The sequence below is a fragment of the Etheostoma cragini genome, chromosome 2, assembly GCF_013103735.1.
Source record: "Etheostoma cragini isolate CJK2018 chromosome 2, CSU_Ecrag_1.0, whole genome shotgun sequence".
Lineage (NCBI taxonomy): Eukaryota > Metazoa > Chordata > Actinopteri > Perciformes > Percidae > Etheostoma > Etheostoma cragini.
Window position 1 is genome coordinate 27,049,645 of NC_048408.1, and position 19,441 is coordinate 27,069,085.

The 19,441-nt window shown below is 39.9% G+C and overlaps 2 protein-coding genes across 4 annotated transcripts in view; one reads left to right on the forward strand and one right to left on the reverse strand.

The window, feature by feature from the left end:
* The first annotated feature begins 943 nt into the window (after positions 1-943).
* On the forward strand, positions 944-16,583 carry cyth4b (cytohesin 4b). 3 transcript variants are annotated; one of them, XR_004658415.1, is made up of 14 exons: positions 944-1,053; positions 4,654-4,736; positions 5,441-5,505; positions 7,151-7,220; positions 8,881-8,999; positions 10,258-10,338; positions 10,883-10,995; positions 11,969-12,117; positions 12,587-12,698; positions 13,054-13,130; positions 13,985-14,056; positions 14,173-14,327; positions 15,681-16,090; positions 16,177-16,583. XR_004658415.1 is itself a non-coding variant. In XM_034884764.1 (13 exons), exons 1-13 carry the CDS (start codon positions 1,035-1,037, stop codon positions 15,760-15,762), a joined length of 1,197 nt encoding a protein of 398 aa, XP_034740655.1. In that variant the 5' UTR covers positions 944-1,034; the 3' UTR covers positions 15,763-16,104. The 3 variants fall into 3 exon arrangements, 2 of the variants coding, with proteins under 2 accessions (XP_034740655.1, XP_034740666.1); XM_034884764.1 differs by lacking the exon at positions 16,177-16,583 and having other exon boundaries at positions 15,681-16,104; XM_034884775.1 differs by lacking the exon at positions 16,177-16,583 and having other exon boundaries at positions 951-1,053; positions 7,154-7,220; positions 15,681-16,104.
* Positions 16,584-18,970: 2,387 nt separating this feature from the next.
* Positions 18,971-19,441, reverse strand: part of fam83fb (family with sequence similarity 83 member Fb) — an 8,730-nt gene continuing 8,259 nt past the window's right edge. Inside the window, exon 6 of the transcript XR_004658405.1 lies at positions 18,971-19,234. The gene's annotated coding sequence lies outside the window, so the exon portion shown is untranslated. The remainder of the gene's footprint in view (positions 19,235-19,441) is intronic.

A 19,441-nucleotide genomic window follows, 5' to 3' on the forward strand; every position in this document is an offset into this window, starting at 1 on the left:
TGAATCCTTGTGTATTAAGTAAATATTACCTTAATAACTTGGATATTGTGTTCTTGATGTATTGTAAGATTTCCAAAGTTCATTTTAATAAGGTTGTCTGTATATTATATCTATTTAGCAAATGTTCTACTTTAATGTCAATAACCATGGGATAAACAGAAGTTTACAGTCACACTTGAACGGGATACTGCATGCAAAATGGCACACTCAACCACTTGTTCTGTTTTAAAGAAAGGTGCTAAGGCAGTCCGAGTTAGGAAGAAGAAGGAAGACAATCTTATCTTCAAAATAAAAGTCTAATATACAGTTGATACAGAATAAATTGAAACAAAACTAATATTTTAAAGCACCAAATGACCAAGATTTTTTTCTGTCACAGCTCTCGTGTCAGGGCTTCAACGCTTACATCACTATGTGATGATATTCTTTTTTTTCAAAACTCACTTCCTGGCCTGGACTGAATTGTGCAAACAAGGTTCATTCTCTACCCAAATGTCATCGCACTCTGTCATATCCACTCACGAAATCTCGGTCTTACAAATGTAAAATGCAAGCCACAAAAGCAAATTTCAAAGCTGTTATTTTTTGTTTTTTTAAATGGTGGAACGCTACCTTTTCCTTTCCAAAAAGTCTCAGTTTAATTTAAATTATTATTGTCTGTCCCAGATAACACAGGTTTTGTCAATGTTCTAGAGGTCTTACACCCCCATGTTTTTTTTGCCGCTGTGACAAGGACTGAGCCTTTGTACATGCTCACATGCCCCTGTTCTACCAGGTGAGCTATCCCAGCAGCCCTTGTTTTTAAAATGGCCCTACTTGATTGCTTCTCTTCATGGACTAATCCATTGTGCATGCGTTTTATTTTGAAGGGCGTTCTGCTTTCCATTTTTTCTGTCTGACATTGAGATGGATGGGTAAGAGGTGGGGTTAAAAGAGAACATCTACTTCATTGAAGTGTTACTGCATTACATGCTGTGGTAGTCTGCATATCTTGATATCTCAACTTGACTTTTAGTTTTTTCTCTTGGACATAAATGACTGATTGCCAAATGGGTAAGATTGGATTTGCTCTCTTTCTCTCTTTTTTATTGCGGGTTCTCATATTTTGTATTTCATTTTAGACATCCACAAAGACTTTAAAAAACATATATTGGAATTGTGTTTTCAATTTGTGGTCTAAAAAATGTGTTATTTCATATTTAAGTTGAGGAACAAGGCAGTGTTTCATGACATTATCAACTTTGCTATGCTATTTAGCTGATTAAATTGTCTTTTAATCTATTCCTACATTTGATCACTGATTATGTATTTAACTATCCTTTCAATGTTAGGTAGGTAGGTAGATAGATAAATTGATTTTGTAAAAAATATATATGTAAAAAAGAATCTGATGATACAAGACAACATCAGCAGTATAAGTAAAACTGTTATAACATTATAACATTAATTTGGTATTTTTAATACGTGTGGTTATTAACAAACTGGGGTGTGAGACACAAAGAACAATAACAGTAAGAATAAACAGCAACACATTTATCCTAAATTATGACAGCTGTTTGGTATAACAACTCCCATCTCCTCACACTGTCAGCTTTTTAGATTAAATAAAGTGATGTAATGTAGAAACAAATTTAATTGAATTTAGATCTTTCTGGTGTGAAACTGTGCAACCATTTTTTTCAATACTTAGATTATTGGAGAGCTGTTCTCAGTACATTGTTCATCACAATCTGCACCCTGTGAGAAACGATGCACAGGGTGAACATTGAGGGTGTCACCGTCAGCTGAAAAAGGGAAGAGGCTGTCATACTCGGAACTCACAGGACTGCACAGCACTGCTAATAATGTAATGAAATGAAGTCGTTCTCTTTAGTTAGACATAAAAAAAAATCCAACATTAAAGTTGCTGTGTCAAGCGATGTCCACGGCTAGTTTTCAGATGAAAGCCCAACTCTTAAACATGGAAATGAAGAGTTGAAAACGTGTGCTTGTCAGAGTTGTTGCACAAGATGTGTAAAGGAAGGGTGGGGATATGGAAGTCCTGTGGTCAGAACATCAACACTGAACAGCTCACAGATCTCTACAGGAAGTGATGTTACCATTTTGTTCACTTTGTATTTTAAAAGGATTGTTTTTCACAGAGGATGCAATCTTTCACATCCATGTTGATGTCTCTGACTGTGTGAAACAAATGCTCTCCCCTATCTGCCCTGCTGAGGGGGGCGCCACAGAGCCTCTTTCACTGGTGGCTTACCAAAATAACATAAGCTGCGTTTATCTGTGAAACCTTCTTTGCAAATGAGAGACATTTATAATGCTTCTGTTTTTGTCTTGGGGGAAATGCTCTCTGCATGCGGACATTCAAATCAGCTCTTCAACTTTGCCTAAAGCTTTTTTCATACAGGCAAAAGCTGCAGCTGATTATCTGTGTATGAAATTAGAAAGACGCAAGTTATAATAATGGAACTGTATACCTTGCAAAATGTCTCTTAACTCGTCTGTTTCAGTAGGAACAAATGCAGTGACTGCCTAAAATAACCACATATGACATTCTTGTATTCACGGTTTTTAGGTCGATTAAGATTCAACATGGTTAATGTATATCACATTTGAAAATAATCTTTGCATTAGAAGGGACACATACAGTGCTTTTACAAAAATACAAACAAGCTTTTGCAGATACAGAGTACTATCACCATGTTCAGCATACAGTAAGAGACATATTGTACAGTATACATCCATGTTCTTTAAATTTAGAGTCCAAATTCAGAGAACAAAGTCAGCAAATCTTATACGAAAGATGATGATGATGATCTCAACAACAATAGGATGAATTGCTATAGATCTTTTGTAAACATTCATGGTGCCCAGGGGCTGAGTCCTCATGTTTTTTGTGATCCCTTGCTTTTGTCCTCTTGCATTACTTTCAATTCAATTCAATTTTATTTATAGTATCAATTCATAACAACAGTTATCTCAAGACACTATACAGATAGACCACACCCCAGAATTTACAAGGACCCAACAGTTCTAGTAGTTTCCTCCAGAGCAAGCAAGAGTGCGACAGTGGCGAGGAAAAACTTCCTTTTAGGCAGAAACCTGGGACAGACCCAGGTTCTTGGTAGGCGGTGTCTGACGGGCCGGTTGGGGTTAACCTCTCTTTTGAAATATCGCAACATCTACTCGACGTATTGGCAGCATTTGGTACAGATAACCATGGTGACGTGTAGATGAATCCTATTAACTTGGATTGAGCCCTCCTGTACAACCATGAGGCTGACAGTTATGGTTTGGAGTGAAATGTCTCAACCACTACTAGATGGATTGTCATTGAAACTTATGTCACTCTCACAATGAATTGTAAAAACGTGATCCCTTAACTTTTCATCTAGTGCCATCATTAGGTCAACATTTTAAAATGTTCTAACAGCCAAGTACCTGCAAACCTACTCCTATTCCTATCACCTTCAGATGTACTTTGTATTTATTGCTATTAGCTAATGTTAGCATGCAAACACCATTAACTGACATGGTAAAAATGGCAAACATTAGCACTAGCCATTGCATATGGCTCAAAGCATCTCTGTACAGCCTCGCAGTGTTGATGAAGTAGAATTTTTTTAATTTAGTTTGTTCCTTTTGGACAGTAAAGTCAAGACAACAGAAACACAAGAAAAGAAAATAATGTAAAATAAAGAATGTGCAGGTGAGATTAAGAAAACCCTTATTGAAGGATTCTCACCTACGGAAGAAAATAAAATAATGACCAATTACAATCACACCAGTCCGAATTGAACTAAACTTTGAATAAAAGAGCATACAGTTGGCTACGTAAACAACAAAGGCATTAAAAAAATTACAATATATATTAAAGGAGGCTGTGTGTATGTGTGAGTAGTTAGACTCACACATACACAGAAGGTGTGGCTGTAGACTCTGTACTTACTTTAATCATAGGTTGCCTGGATAATTGAACCCAGCAATGTAATGGTTTGAATGTGTGAAAGGGACACTTTAAACACAGCGCTATACCAATAATCAGGCAGAGAGAACTCTGGTACACCAGACGTTGCAATAACCACAGTGGATTGATGACATAGAACCTGGGAAGTGCAGTTTGTCACTCACGGACGGCATAAGTGTGACTTAACAACCTGAAAGCATAGTTTTGTAAGCAACCACAACTCCTAAATGAAAACCATTTCTTCCGTGAGTCATACATCCCTTCTCTGTGTCACCGAGCAATTCTTATGTTGGAGTGAGGTGAGATGGTGGTTGGCAGAGAGGACACATGCCAAAGAGTTCAACCACAGAGCCTGTTAACTTTGTTTGAATAAGTATCCATGTATTTGCATGCCTTTGCCTTGTGTTTTTCAAGAAATGTATTCATGGGTTTATTTTGCGGCCGCAGAGAAAAACCACACCACCTGTCTCTCATGTCTTCCAGAGAAACCTCTCTTCCTCATGCTGTGGCTATCTTTGAATGTACAATATGCAGATACTGTGTGTAGATTTATAATAAAATCAAATGACCGATCTCGCGTGTTTCCACAATTCCGGAAGCCTACATTAGATGATTCGGCCATCAAAGTTCATGACATCTTTATTTTACGTGACTATCTTAACCTTGTTTTTGTCCAAATTTCTGTACAGTTTCCTCAGATTTTACAGCAGATGAAAACATGGAGATTGAAAGCATTAGGACGTATAAGGAAGTCCTTCTGGATGATATCCAGGTACGTACACGCATTTATTGTAACCCTCAAATTGGGATGTGCTTAGCCCTAGGGGGACTTCAGTGTGTGTCAGTCATGCATCATACAAAGACTTAAACGCTAAAATAATGCATGCATCTACTGATTGTAGACATTTGAAATGTAGCATTGAAATGATTTCAGTTCATATACTGTTTTTAGTAACTCAGACACTGACTTTTATACAGCTGGGCTTTTTTTTCTGCTGGTAGTCAAATACATGAATGTCTTGGTCAAAAAATGCTGTTAAAAGCTTTAGTGCATAACTTTTTGATATTAATGAACGTCCATGACATTCAAGCCATTGCCAAATGAGTTGCTACAAAGCTAATTAGGACTATCAGCTCCACACAACTCTCTCTGTATTTCTCAGTATGGCTGTGTTCAGAAGATTGTGTCGTCTGGTGACTTTCCCACACAGAAGCTCAAGTGAAGATAATTACCTCTTTTGAATAGTCTATCATTTTGGTTTTATCCTCCGTGTCCTCCTTGGCTACTAGCAAATGCGGGTCGGTGCGCAATCACGGAAGACTTGTATCACAGTTTTGTTATTACTTTGAATTCATCATGGGGGTGGCAGAAACTACGCGCTAAAGCTTTAATTTTAAATTTTGATGGGGAAAAGGACTCCTGCTCTTGTTATTGACAAAACCAATATTAAAGATGTATTCTTTTATTCTGTCCAGAAGTTAAAGATGGAGATAGACAACGTCATGGCAGACATACTCAGCTTTGAGTCTTCAGAGGAAAAGTGAGTTATTCTGTGGGAACATCCCCACACCCACCTTACAAACCAGTTGTTCTTTTTATAGAAAACCTCTCCCACCTAATGCTCCTATTTCCTCAAAGAGGACTTTTAAAGAAATAAGTAAAGTAAATCCAATTTTTTTAAATAGTTTTTGTTTCAAACAGTGGGTGCTTTCAGGAACCTATAGTGTTCTCATGCTGCAAAGGGAATGTAATTAAAAATTCCTTCCAATAAAGTAAATCTCTCATTTTTTAACAATTACACCTTTCTGCCTGGCATATAAAATCAAACCGTCTTTTTCTTGAAACCTGGTAGTCCATTAGTTTACTGTACATTTAAGGTTAAAGAGTAACAGTTTTTTTCAACCTGTTTTTTTACCTTCACAAAAGTGCTCGTTTTGCCACTGACAGGCGCAGATAAAAGTGTCTGACAACATTATGGAAAGGATTTCTAAGGAGGTTGACCTTTCTGTTCTTTTTTTAAACACAAAAACATCTTGCTAATGCTAATTTTAGCATTGTAAAATATACTTCTTCCAGAGCTGACAGAAACACAATAAAACTACCAAAAGCCATTTTGGGTCGTCTTTTTACTTTTCCAACCATCAGAACTCTAACTGAAGCACATAGTTTAGCAATTTACTTGTGAAAATGTGTTTGCTCTATACACGCTAAAAGTATTGCTTTTGTTTTTTAAATTGAGTATAGTGAGTTTATCGCTAGCAATTTCAGAGCGGTTTCCGGTTAGTTAGAAAGGTCTCACAGAGGTTTTAAAGGTCCATCTCTAAAGGAATCCTTTCCATAATGTTGTCAGACACTTAGAATAATAATCTGAGCTTTTCAGTGGCAAAATGAGCACTTTTGTAAGGTAAATACAAGCTCAACAATTGCCCAATTAACTTATATTGTAGCTTATTTCGCCGCTGCCGACTGCAGCAATCGCTCACTGGACCAATGTCCAGGATTGTTGTTCCCATCAGTCCTACAGAGACAAAAAACGGGAAAATAGGGTATAGGTTGAAAAAACTATAGTTACCTTTTAATGTGTAATTTGTGCCTGTCTAAATGTCATGTGTGATGTCGTGTGTCTATATTTCTAAAGAAAATGCAGTCCCACACATGACCCACTTTCACTGGAGGTGGATTTCACTACCTTTGCACAGATTCAGGCTGTTTCTCTTGTTCACAGTCTGTATGCTAAGCTAAGTTTAATGGCTACTCCCTGTGGTTTCATATTGACTGGTATTGAAGAAAGTCTGGTATTGAAAAACCTCTTTGAAATTTTTTTGACTGGTATTGATGTTCTTCCTTACTCTCAAAAAGCATTTTTCCCTAAATGTTGAACTATTCCTGGAAGCTAACTATGTGTCTGTGACTATATACTACTGCATAGTGACATTTAAACACTTTATCATTTTATTAAAGATAAATGTCTAAACAACCAAGGAAATAATTAGCATGCTAATAAGGATGATGCAATTGAATGCACAGTATAGTTTATAAATGATGCTTATGCTTACAAATATTTGATTTTAGGGAAAAGTCAGCTTCTCATAGAATTTAAATTGAATAGTTTGTATGTGGCAATATTTAGTTATATATTTAGTCATAACTACTATTGATTTGTTTCTTCAATGTTGCTTTTCCAGCAGCAAGACCATAGAGAAGAGCAAACTGTCTGCAAATGGGAAGAAGAAATTCAACATGGACCCCAAAAAGGTGAGTTCCGAAGACGTGTGTCTGTGGGTAGTCCTTTGAGACAAAAGTCAAAAGTAAAGTGAGCATGTTTTAGCTCAAATATCTCGATTAGCAGTAATACTTCATGGGGCGGCCTGTATCTCCCCCAGGGGGCTAGATCGTGCACTAGGTCCTGCAGCGGCCCAGGGTTCAAATCCAACCTGCGGCCCTTTGCTGCATTTCGGCCCCTCGCTTTCTTTTTCTGTCGATCCCACTGTTGAAATATAACCTCAAAAAGATAAGCTTAGTAAGAAATTACTTCTCGCTGTTCTTAAAATGGTTTACAAAAAAGAACCTTGTACATGTCAACGCGTGTCTATGAGATCATTTCTTAAATGAAGCCCTTTAGCGAGCAGCTCTCGCTTGCCTCTGCGTGGACTTCCTCTCACCTAACCGCACTGTTAGTCTGTCAAAGTGCAGGTCCCCAGCACAGTTTCAGTGGTAACAGTGACACATCAAGCTTGTTGCTGTTGTGAACGCAGATGTTAGCAGCAACAACATAAAAAGTAAAAGCATTGGCATCATTTTGCTTACGGGAATAGGTCTTCTCTGAACTGTGGTTAGTATTTTAGGTTGCCTGAACTTTAGATGGACTTTAAATTAGGTCAGCTGTAGGCCTTCTTTCTGTTGACTTTAAGACTTTAGATGACGTTTAGATTCTTCCAATATTTTTTATGTCTATTTGCAAAGGGACAAGTAGCATAGAACAACTATACCACCCACTTTTGTAGCCTAAGCTCATTTGAAATGCATTTGCATTTTTAGCCTTTTAGAAACATAAAATAACTCAATCCTAACATACAAGATAGTAGAATACACAAACTCATCAACAGATGCATACTTTAAAATGGTAACAAATTCCGGGAAAACAAAACTACAAGAAACAAAGACTAATGTAAAAAATCTCCATACAGCAGGAGCATTCGATCCGACCCTTACAGGGACATAACATGCTTTCTAACCAACATTAAAATGTGTGTGTTTGGGTCTTTTAAGTTTGGAAAAGAACCTTGTTGTCACACACCATGAAAAAAAAATCATATTACATAGAGGATTGAGAGATATTTACTTCTTAATCTAGGAATGTAGATTGAATTATTACTTCATGGTATCACTAGTATGATTAATATTTTTACTTTTTTCAAATTCCAGTATTTAGAACTCTCATGACGTTTTTGTTGAAGATGTGTTATTTTTGCCAATATTGGCCTAGGCATCAATGCTGCGTTAGAGGTTTCTACTTTTAGAGATCCTTATTTCTATTGCAAATACATTTTTTAATATCCTTTTTTTTCCTCTCCAAACCGAGTGATGGAGGAGAAAGAGGAAGAGAAATTAGGTTTGAGGAATCAGGATTACAGAAGCTGCAAGCTCGCTGGATCTTACCAACCGGAGATGAGGTCGTTACGAAACTTGACACATTTAGTAACCAGAGCACAGTGGGCAGTGAGTGTGTGCGTGTTTTACTGGAGATGTTTAAAGCACTATGTCATAAACTAAAAGCGCAACTTAGCTGTGCAAGTTTAGCCGTCAAAACAAAACGTAAACACTAAATAATGTGGAAGTACAAACGTGATCTGGACTTCCAGTAAACTCTACTGTGTGTGTGTGTGTGGGTGTGGGTGTGTGTGTGGGTGTGCAGGGCATCAATTACCTGGTGGAGAATGAGCTCCTGGAAAGAAGTGCTCAATCCATCGCTGAGTTCCTCTACAAAGAGGAGGGACTCAACAAGACAGCCATTGGAGAATTTCTTGGAGAAAGGTGAGGAGGGAGGAGGCGGAGGAGGAAAGAGTGGAAAGACAGTAGGAAACAGAGGAGGAGGTTGGAAGACGAGGGGTATGAGATGACGAGATCACTAAAGAGTAGGAAGAAGGGCTGGGCAGTATATCAAAATGATATATGATAATATATGACCATGACTGTTCTAGCTGTTGCATTATTTGCCTTTACCCACTTAGTCATTATATCCACATTACTGATGATTTCTTATCTAACATGTGAAAATATTTTTAAAAGCAATTGTCAAGCCTCAATATTGACATTGAGGTAGTCTGTCAAGAATGGAGTGACATCTGATTTCCTCCATTTCGCCTAGCCCCGGTAGAGTGCGGGGGGGATGAGGAGGAATGAGGAGATGATACAGCAAAAGGTAGACGGAAGAGAGAAAACAAGTATCACTTATAGTTAACAGCCATGAGAGGAGGAAGATGGGGACGGAGGGGAATGTAAAGAAATGTGTGCACAAATGAAATGTGAGGACACTGAGAGACACACCCATTGACATTGATTGTCAACTATATTGGGGTGGCAGTAGCTCAGTCCATAGGGAGTTGGGTTGGGAACCGGAGGGTCACTGGTTCAAATCCCCGTATGGACCCAAAAAGTTGGGAGCGTGGATTGGTGGCTGGAGAGATGCCAGTTCACCTCCTGGGCACTGCCAGGTGCTCTTGAGCAAGGCACCGTACCCCCCGACCGCTCAGGGCGCTGGTTCAGCTGGCAGCCCACTCACTCTGACATCTCTCCATGTATAGTGCATGTATAGGTCCTGAGCATGTGTGTGTATTTCAGGCCTGTGTGTGAGTACTAACAAAAAGTGTGTACACAGAGTGTAGTGCAGTAATTTCCCCATTGGGGACTAATAAACAAATGATCTTATCTTATCTTATCTTATCCCAAACCTGGGGACACAGAATGGGAGGAGGAGAATATGTTTAAGACTGTTGTTATTTTCATGATTGAAATACTCTTGACAAAGGTCCAGAGGGACTTAAATGTCAGTTTTCTTTTAATAAATGGTGATGCTGCAGCATGAGGCAATGTGCGGGATTTTCTCTTTCTTAAAGTCCTTGTTTTTTCCCCTTGTCAAAGGAAAAAGGTGAAGGAAATACATTTTAAAAGTGGGGAGGGAAAAGCATACAGCAGGAGAAGAGATTTAATTTGAGCGCAGGTTCCAACATAAAAAGTGAAAACCCCTTGTCTGGTTTCATGTGTCTTCCTCCTACCATGGTGTGTCCCACAGGGAGGAGCTCCACCTCCAGACCCTGAAGGCCTTCGTGGAGCTGCACGAGTTCTCCGACCTGAACCTGGTCCAGGCCCTCAGGTCTGCTCCCTTTAATCTTCACTCCTATCTCATTTATTACCTACACTCCTCACACAGAGCAATAACAACAGAATAAATTCATGCGTTTTTTAGGCTCCAACATTTTTTTTCATATACAGCAACATCGGCTAGCTGCCTGCCAATAACAAGAAGGATTTGGGGGTGGGGGGGTTAGTGTTACAAGAAAAGTCCTGCATCACAAAGTGGGGTTGGGAAGGAAAAGGATCAGCCAAGAAGAGTTGAATTAAAAGATACTAGTGGTTGCATTATGGGAAATGTAGGATCCAAAGTTTTGAACTCAGTACTTGGTAAACATTCTACAAGAGATTCTCCATAAGTAAAGAATGAACCGTCTCTGATCCGACATGTTTATCGCTAACAAGTTAGCATTTCCATTGTGACCATGTTAGCACACAGATGTCAGCATTTGACACAGAACACGGCCATGGCAAAGGACGGACTTCCAGATTACAAGTATTGTAATGTATGCAATACATACTGGGGGTTTATGTTGTCGCGACGTGTGTGTGTGTGTGTGAGACAGACAGTTCCTGTGGAGTTTCCGTCTGCCTGGTGAAGCCCAGAAGATTGACCGCATGATGGAGGCTTTTGCCACGCGCTACTGTGACTGCAACACTCATGTCTTCCAGTCCACCGGTGAGCTTAAATATGTACATCTGTCCGTTTCCTGTCTGGACGTGTGGGTGCGGGTGTTTGTGTGTGTTTGTGTGTGTGTGTGTGTGTGCGTGTGTGTGAGAAAAACTTGAAAGAATAATGTGAATTTAAGTAGAAAGCTGAGCTACTACTTGTAGTTCCTGGTTTATTACAAGAGGAAGTAAACTAATAATCAGCACCTGCTGGTATATGTGTACAGACTGATATACACGCTGTTTAAAGAGCAGTCTGTCAAGCGCCAGCTATCTTTAACACTTCTGGTATAGTTGGAAATCAGGAAGAAGAGAATAAGAGGAGGAAAGGGTAAGAATGTGAGCAAGCAAAAGAAGTATAACATAAGAAAAAAAAAAAGGAAATGTAAGCATGAACAAAAGAACAAAGAAGAATAGAAAGGGGATTTCTATAGAAAAATAAAATGGAAATCTATAGGTAGGTTTCATCATGGAGCCAGTTAAAGAATATTGAGTAAACAGGGCTTTAATATTTAAATAGATCACCAGGAGAGTCATGTACAGCCGAACTCTGGAGATCAAATTATCTCATATTCAAGTTTATGTTCCTCTTTCTTGATTACTTGCTCTTGTTACATGTGCCTCTGCTGCGTGTATCTTGTTTTCTGCCCCCCCACACACACACACACACAAACACACTCTATCTCTCTCTCTTTGTCCCTTGTTCCACCCTCCTCCCTCTGAGTGTCAGAGGAGTGACTGTTGTTGGTCTTCTAGCCCACTGGTATTCAGGACACCTCCCCTTCTCTACTCTATGTCTCTTTAAACAAAAAAAAAAACTGTGTCTTTGTGTTTATGCCTTGCTGCTGTAAAACCAATTGCCCTCAGAGGACAAAATAAAGTTGAAGTCTTTTTCACTGACTCAGTATTTACAGGTGGACTACATGACATTTTGTTGCTGTGTGTGTGTGTGTGTGTGTGTGTGTCTTCCTCTCTATAACCAGACACGTGCTACATCCTGTCATTTGCCATCATCATGCTCAACACCAGCCTCCACAACCCCAATGTGAAGGACAAGACGCCTCTGGAGCGTTTCATCTCCATGAACAGAGGCATCAACAACGGGGAGGATCTACCTGATGACCTGCTTTCGGTGAGAACCAATACCCCTGTCTAAAACCATACACCGGGAAGTAGTAACCCAAACACACACACACATACACATATATGGCCATCAGCATCATCTGAAACAGAAACTCACAAATTTCTCCCTGCTGGTTGGTCACAACTTGTAGCATTTAACTGTGTCCCTGACTGTGTGCTGCTAGATTAAAGATATGTGAACACAACAATGTCATCCATAACTGAAATCAAACACAGACATGTTTGTGATTTGGTGTCTCTGTTCAAGTGAATATTAATAACATGTTTTAGTTTCAGTCTGCACATTTTTACCCCAGTTGTTTTGACAGTTTAAACTTTAGCATCTAATGTATGCATTTAATTCATCTGATTGCTGTTTAGGTTTTTGCTCACAGTTCATGTTCAGTGGATGGCATACATCAATTAAATTTTTGCAAATTTCTGATGTTTTTTTTTTTTACTTATTCAACTCTACCCAGAAACTGTACGAGAGCATTCGCAACGAGCCTTTTAAAATCCCAGAGGATGATGGGAATGATCTGACTCACACCTTCTTCAACCCTGACAGAGAAGGATGGCTCCTTAAACTTGGTACTCTCCACAACAGTTTGTTCTTATGAATAACTTGTCGTGTTAAATGGAATTTAACACCAGAATCCACAAACTAAAATTAAGAGGTTTAAGTGTGCTGCTGTGCCACATAATATCGAACCAAGCTGATGCATAAGGCTTAAAACAGGAAAGTACAGAGGAAGCAGTCAGAAAATGACCCAATAATAGAGTTTACTTTTTTTGTGTTTGCATGCCAACCAGGTCAGTGTTAGGTTATGCAGAAGTTCAACGTCAAACTGATACCTTACATTTTTTGTTTCTTTTTCATTTTGATCAGCTAGGTTGATATCTTGTCAGTTTCCACTGACAACTGTTTGTCTCTTTTGTATTTCAGGAGGCCGAGTTAAGACGTGGAAGAGGCGATGGTTCATCCTGACCGACAACTGCCTCTACTACTTTGAGTTCACCACTGTAAGCCTCCCACGCTGCTCCTTTTAGTTAGTTAGTTTATTTAGTTGGTTAATTTTGAGCACGTTAAAAAAATTAAAAAAACAAAGATCAGTAACATGTCAGTATAGGCTAGAAAACAAACAAAAAAAAAATCAGAAAACGTATCTTTCAAAAAGGATTGTAAAGGATTCAAATAAGAATTTCAATGTTCAAAAAGGAGTAGGGAAGGAATTCAAAAAGGTTTCTGGTCCACCTTTTTCTAGTTTTGTACATTAATTTAAAAAAGTTCAATTCCTAACCAATTACTAAATCTATACAGTCTAAGTCAATACATATGCATACATAGACAGGGTGTCGGACTGAGAGTAAAAAGGGGACTGAGTACCCATGGCCCTCATGTGAGGAGGGCATATAGTACACACTTACACTCACATATACACATGCATAAACATCTACATCCTTACCAGCTAGCCCTACCGGTGTCCATGTTCCCCCTGTCAGTTAAATCACCCTGAATAATAACGCATCCACACTAGACATAATATACAAGCCCAAAAACAATACAGTCAGTACACAGTACTATCACTTGGAGTCCTTCTCATACCCATTCAACATATTGATTTTATACCGCTTTGACATTTAATATAGCTGAAAGTCTTTCAAGCCCTAGAATCCCTCTGCTAGCTTTTCACTTTGTAGCTGGGACTATCAAAATGTGTTTTAGTGTCGCTATAAATGTCAGAAGCTGTTACAGTATAGAATTCTCTATTTTTTCTGCTTCCCTCCTTTGTGTGACGCTGATGACACTTTTACACTCAGCATTTCCTTCTTGCCTTCCTGATACATAACTGCATCTCGTTTGACCCTGTCTGCAGGATAAAGAGCCCAGAGGCATCATTCCTCTAGAGAACCTTTGTGTGAGAGAAGTGCCGTATCCTCGCAAACCGGTAAGATATCTTCAGCTTTTTAAAAGCCAATTGTATTGTGTTGAAAAGACAAGCTAGGTGAATAGATTTTAGATATATAGGTGAGTAGATTATCACGTGGTTTTGGTGTCGTCCAGTACTGTCTGGAGCTGTACAATCCCAACAGTCGAGGGCAGAAGATCAAAGCGTGTAAAACAGAGACAGACGGAAGAGTGGTGGAGGGGAAGCACCAGTCCTACACCATCTGTGCTCCTAGCGCGGAGGAGAGAGACTCCTGGATCGAAGCCATCAGGTCAGACCCACACACGCACACACACACACGCACACGCTCACACACACACACACAAATGCACACACACAGTTGGTAGAGCAGGCGCCCATATGTAAAGGTTTTCTCGTTGATGGTTTGACTCCGGCATGCGGCCATCAGCTGCAAGTCACTCCCCCCTCTCGCTCCCCTTTCACGTCTTCAGCTGTCCTGTCAAATGAAGGCCTAAAATGGCCAAAAATGTATTTAAAAAAAGAGATGTGTGAAAGCAAGGAAATACATACACAACAACGTGTGTGCACACTCTCACACGCACACACACACAAACACACACACACAGAAAACAGGCCAGCCTGTCCATCAGCCACATCCTTGACAGAGTAATGATGTCACACCGCGGGTTCGCTGCTCTCTGCATTTGACAGCCACCTGATGTAACGGTGTGCTTTGGTGTCCAACGCACACACACCTGCACACACACATGGGTCTTTGATCCTCTCTCCCACCATGTCCTTCTCTCTCTCAGATGAACACACAGACATGGTTCACTATCACACACACACACACACACACACACACACAGTTGTGTCTGGCTATCTTTGTGGGGACCAGTCATTGACATAATGCATTCCCTAGCCTCTAACCCTAACCACCAAACCTAAAGTCCTAACCTTAACCCTCACCCTAACCCTAACCATAACCTAACTCTAACCCTACTCCTAAAACCAAGTCTTCAAAAAGCCCTTTAACGTTAAGGGGACCAGCATTTTGTCCCCACAAAGTTGTCAGGTCCCCATAAGTATACTGTATTCACAGTTTTTGGTCCCCACGCTAAACCTGGCCCTAAAACACGCACACGCACACGCACAAGCACACGCACACACACACACACACACACACACACACACACAGCTGGTTTCACAAACAAGGAAGCTGCAGTTGAGCATGATGATGGCAAATGACAGGATGTAGCACGTGTCTGGTGTTAGAGAGGAATATGCACACACAAACACACACACACAAGACATGGACAAGATATAGCTACAAAATGTCATGTAGTCCACCCATAAATACAGAGTCAGTGAAGAAGACTTTAACTTTATTTTGTTCCTGGAGAGTAGATGTAGGACAGAAGGAGATGGGGGCTAGAAGACCAACAGTCACTAGTGGCCGACACACACACTTGATTAACCTACATATTGTTTTTTGTAACAGGGACCGGCCAAAATGTCCTCACGTTGCAGAAATCTCCTCAATGCAATGGTTTAAAGAGCCAAACCCCCACCTCACCCGATACACACAAGCACACAGACATACACACATAAAGTACTACTGCATTAGCCTCTATGTAATGACAATCTTTTTTACTTCAAACAGAGCGAGTATTACCAAGGACCCGTTCTACGACTTGGTCTCTGTCCGTAAGAAGAAGGTGATAAACCAAGCTCCTCAGGACTGAGCTCTCCAGTGCTCCCCATGGACATGGATAGCCCCACCGTGGGATTCAGCCTCCCTTTAAGTTCTGTTAAACTCCGCACAACACAACTGGGTGAGGACACCAGAGGTTAGACACTGACAGTGGTCGTTTAGGCTATAGAAGGGACTTCTCTTTCCGCTTCTCTTTTTACAGACTAATCTAAACCGTGTCAAAGGTGAAAACGAGCCACAAAGAATGTGTGGATATATCTTCTGCAATAAAAAGTGGATTTTTGGTTGCCTGCACCACCAGATTTAGTTTCTTGTATCAGGAAGATACATTTAGCAAGTGATGTCCCAGGAGGTCTACTGTCTGCCGGCCATACAATGGGAAGACATTTCTCAACAGTTCATAAGGCAAAAAATGTATCTTTTCAAGTAAAGTAACAGTAAACAGCTTAACTTCTGTCCAGTGGATCATTATTTCCTACATGAATAGCGTCCATAATATGCTTCTGTTCTGGTTAGGGTTCGATTGAGAAGTGTTGCTAATGCTTCATTTTGTAAATAGAGATATTTTTTCAAGCATTTATCGGAATTCATTTTTTGTTTCTTGAACTTTATAGTGAAATATAATTTGCCTAAAAATGCAGAACACACTCTAATCAGACCAATGATTTCACTCATAGCACAGTGCAATATGTGTAACATGCATTGTGTCAATTTTGATTTTTTTTGTAATGTGTGCACTGTAATATATGAAAGAAGTGTTTTATCTGTACCCTATATTGTGTGTTAGTGTAAGTATTGCATTTGTTATATTATCATGAGTTATTTAATATTAAAAATATTCAATTGCCTTTTGACATGTACAGTTCCTGTTGTTGGTTTAAAAGGGCAAACTGACAGCTGTGTTTTCAGAGCTTTTGTCTGACTACATCAGACCACAACTTGTTTTTTCGTGTGTGTGTGTGTGTGTGTGTGTGTGTGTGTGTGCGCTAGCATATTGATATGCTAAGTTTACATGCTTGTATGTGCTTCTTGAAGGGTGAAGCACCTAAACAACATTTGTGTTCACATGTAAAGGTTTAGAAACCATCTAATTTTATCCATTTTACAGGTTACCTGCAGCTTCCTCAGGCTTTGTTCATTTGATGATTCTCATACTATATACAGTAAACACATGTAAGACCTTGTTTTTGACATTGTATTGAACAAATGTGATTCTTAGTTCCAGGCTAAATATCAATCATGTGTCAATGGCATTAACTTATCATATTATAGCAGGTCCAAGCTGCATATCAAAAAACGACAAATACCACTACTTTACCTACACCTGGAGTCAGATATCTTTCCACCTCAAAATCCAAGCTAACAAGCTTCTTACAAACGCATAACACCACCAGGTATTGCAGATATGAGCCAATATGCCACTGAGGGTTACCTGTCACATACTATAATGTATGTTTGTTTTAATCAAAACTTTTGTCCTCTAGGTGAGACATTTAAGGACACTTTGGCTGTTGGAATACAAGTCATGTTAGAATGAAATATCCTCTGGCTGTCAAGATCTGACTATTGATTCTATTCTACAGAATGTTAAAATTAACATTAAGATGCAATTATAACAGGAAATAACACATCTCCTTTGCCTGTTGTGTGTCACAAAAAAACAGTCTAAAAAATTAGTTAACGCCTCTTACTTCCTGTTTCAGTGTTGCACCACATCCACCTCGCAACCCCCCTCCCACCCCATGCTCAACTCAGCCCCTGAGTTCCCATCAGGCCTGCTGTTCCTCTCTGAGCTCTGAGCTGTTAGCTAACAGCCAGAAAAGAGAAGCAGGGGGAGGCAGCTAGCGGTAGGTTTGTGCAGTGCAATCATCCGCTCTCCATCTTAAATGTTGTACTACTGTGTCTCACCACTGAGTAGCGCTGTCATCAAAGTAATGCCTTCATGATTGAAATGAAAAAATTCTCAGAAACATAACATTTGAGATTCGTCCAGTAGTTTTCAGACTAGAATATATGAGCAATCTTAATGTAAAAAAAAATCAATGTGTTCATCTGTTCATTATCTGACCATTTATTGAGTAAACTGTAGAAGAGATCCCACAACTTAATAGTACGGTAAATAGACATTTAAATAAACAAGATGCAATATTATTTCACAGATAAATTATAACCTAGCAAATTAACTAAGAAATGTAGTCCAGTACTGTTTACATATAAAGGACCAAACCACCTCAGCCCCACAGGTGGGACACAGGTAGAGACAGGTTGGTTTAGTTTGTATTTGGGGTTGGAGTCAGACTGAGAAATTAATCACAGCCTGACAATGTCCTGCTTCGTGTTTCTCAGAGAGGGTTTTACCCATTGTTCGGCTCGGCTGGACCACGGTGTCCCGTCCTCCTTTTTCCATGGGAGATTAGTACCGCCTCATGCGTGAGGCGAGCGTGGCTGGTTGTTGAAGCAGGAAACTGTCGTGACATGACGCGACACACACAGAACGTCAAAGGTGTGTTGTTTTTAAAATCTCGTCTTCTGGCCAGAAGACAAATTTAGTTTCAAAATAAGCAGGAGGGAGCAAAAAAAAAAAAAACACCCGCTGGCTAAACTATTTAAACATGGTGGGTTTGTTCAGGACACCTCCTGCCCCCGTCTGTCGCTAGCAATGATGACGCGGTAAATAGTGATGATTCTCTCCAACCAATCAGTAGTCTGCAGGTTTTCACCTCACCTTTTGGTATTGCTTCGGCTCGCTTGGAACCTCGACTGAGGTGGTACCAAACAAGGCGAGTAGAGGCGAGTCGAGCAGGTACCATGCAGTGGAAAAACGCCATTTGACTATTGCCTTGCTGGTCCACTTCTAATTTTGAAAGAGCAGCTGTGATTTACCATTTAGATGCTTGAAGGGGTATATCAATCACTAACCTAGAATGTTCACCGAGTCTTTGAGCTAGTGTCCAAGTCAAGTCTCAAGTCTTCATCTTAGTTATTATGAGTGTTGTTTCACTGTCACCAAAACGGTGTCTTTGCAGTCGTTACAGTCCACGTTGTTGTTTGGGTGAACTATTGAAGTATTGCTATCTTGTGACAGCAATAACGGATTGCACTATTGACCAATGAAAACCTGGTCTAAAGTCAATAGCATTTCATTGATATTTTGACTGAGTATTAGTGAAATGTGCCTTGGCTCGCGCACAGGGCGCACACACTGTGCTTGTTACACACACACAGGGAAACGCAGCATCAGAACCAATGCGCCCGGCGCACCAACCCTTTTTTCCGCTGTCAAACTACAAAAAGGGGATTTGGACACACCCTAAATGCAGCTGCACCACGCGCTTTACGCCGTGCGCTTGGATTGATAAAAAAGGCCCCTAACTTTCCCATCTCATGTATATATAACCTCCAAAAAATTGCTCCCTTCAAATGATCTTCTACCTGAACACCACCTTTGTTTGCAGAAAAAAAACAAGTACACTTCTTTAGGGTTTAGTGTACTAAAACATGCACTTAAGGTCCCATAACATGGTGCTCTTTGGATGCTTTTATATAGACCTTAGTGGTCCCCTAACACCCTATCTGAAGTTTATTTCCCAAAATTCAGCCTTGGTGCAGAATTACAGCCACTAGAGCCAGTCCCACAATGAGCTTTCCGTTGGACGTGCCACTTCTGTGTCTGTAGCTTTGAATGCTATTGAGGAGGAGAGAGGGGGGGG

What these genes read in the sequence shown, in the direction of transcription:
- cyth4b (XM_034884764.1), top strand. An exon ending in TCCTTCTGGATGATATCCAG is followed by an intron (nt 4,737 to 5,440) that starts GTACGTACACGC and finishes TATTCTGTCCAG; the next exon opens with AAGTTAAAGATGGAGATAGA. An exon ending in TCCTGGATCGAAGCCATCAG is followed by an intron (nt 14,328 to 15,680) that starts GTCAGACCCACA and finishes TACTTCAAACAG; the next exon opens with AGCGAGTATTACCAAGGACC.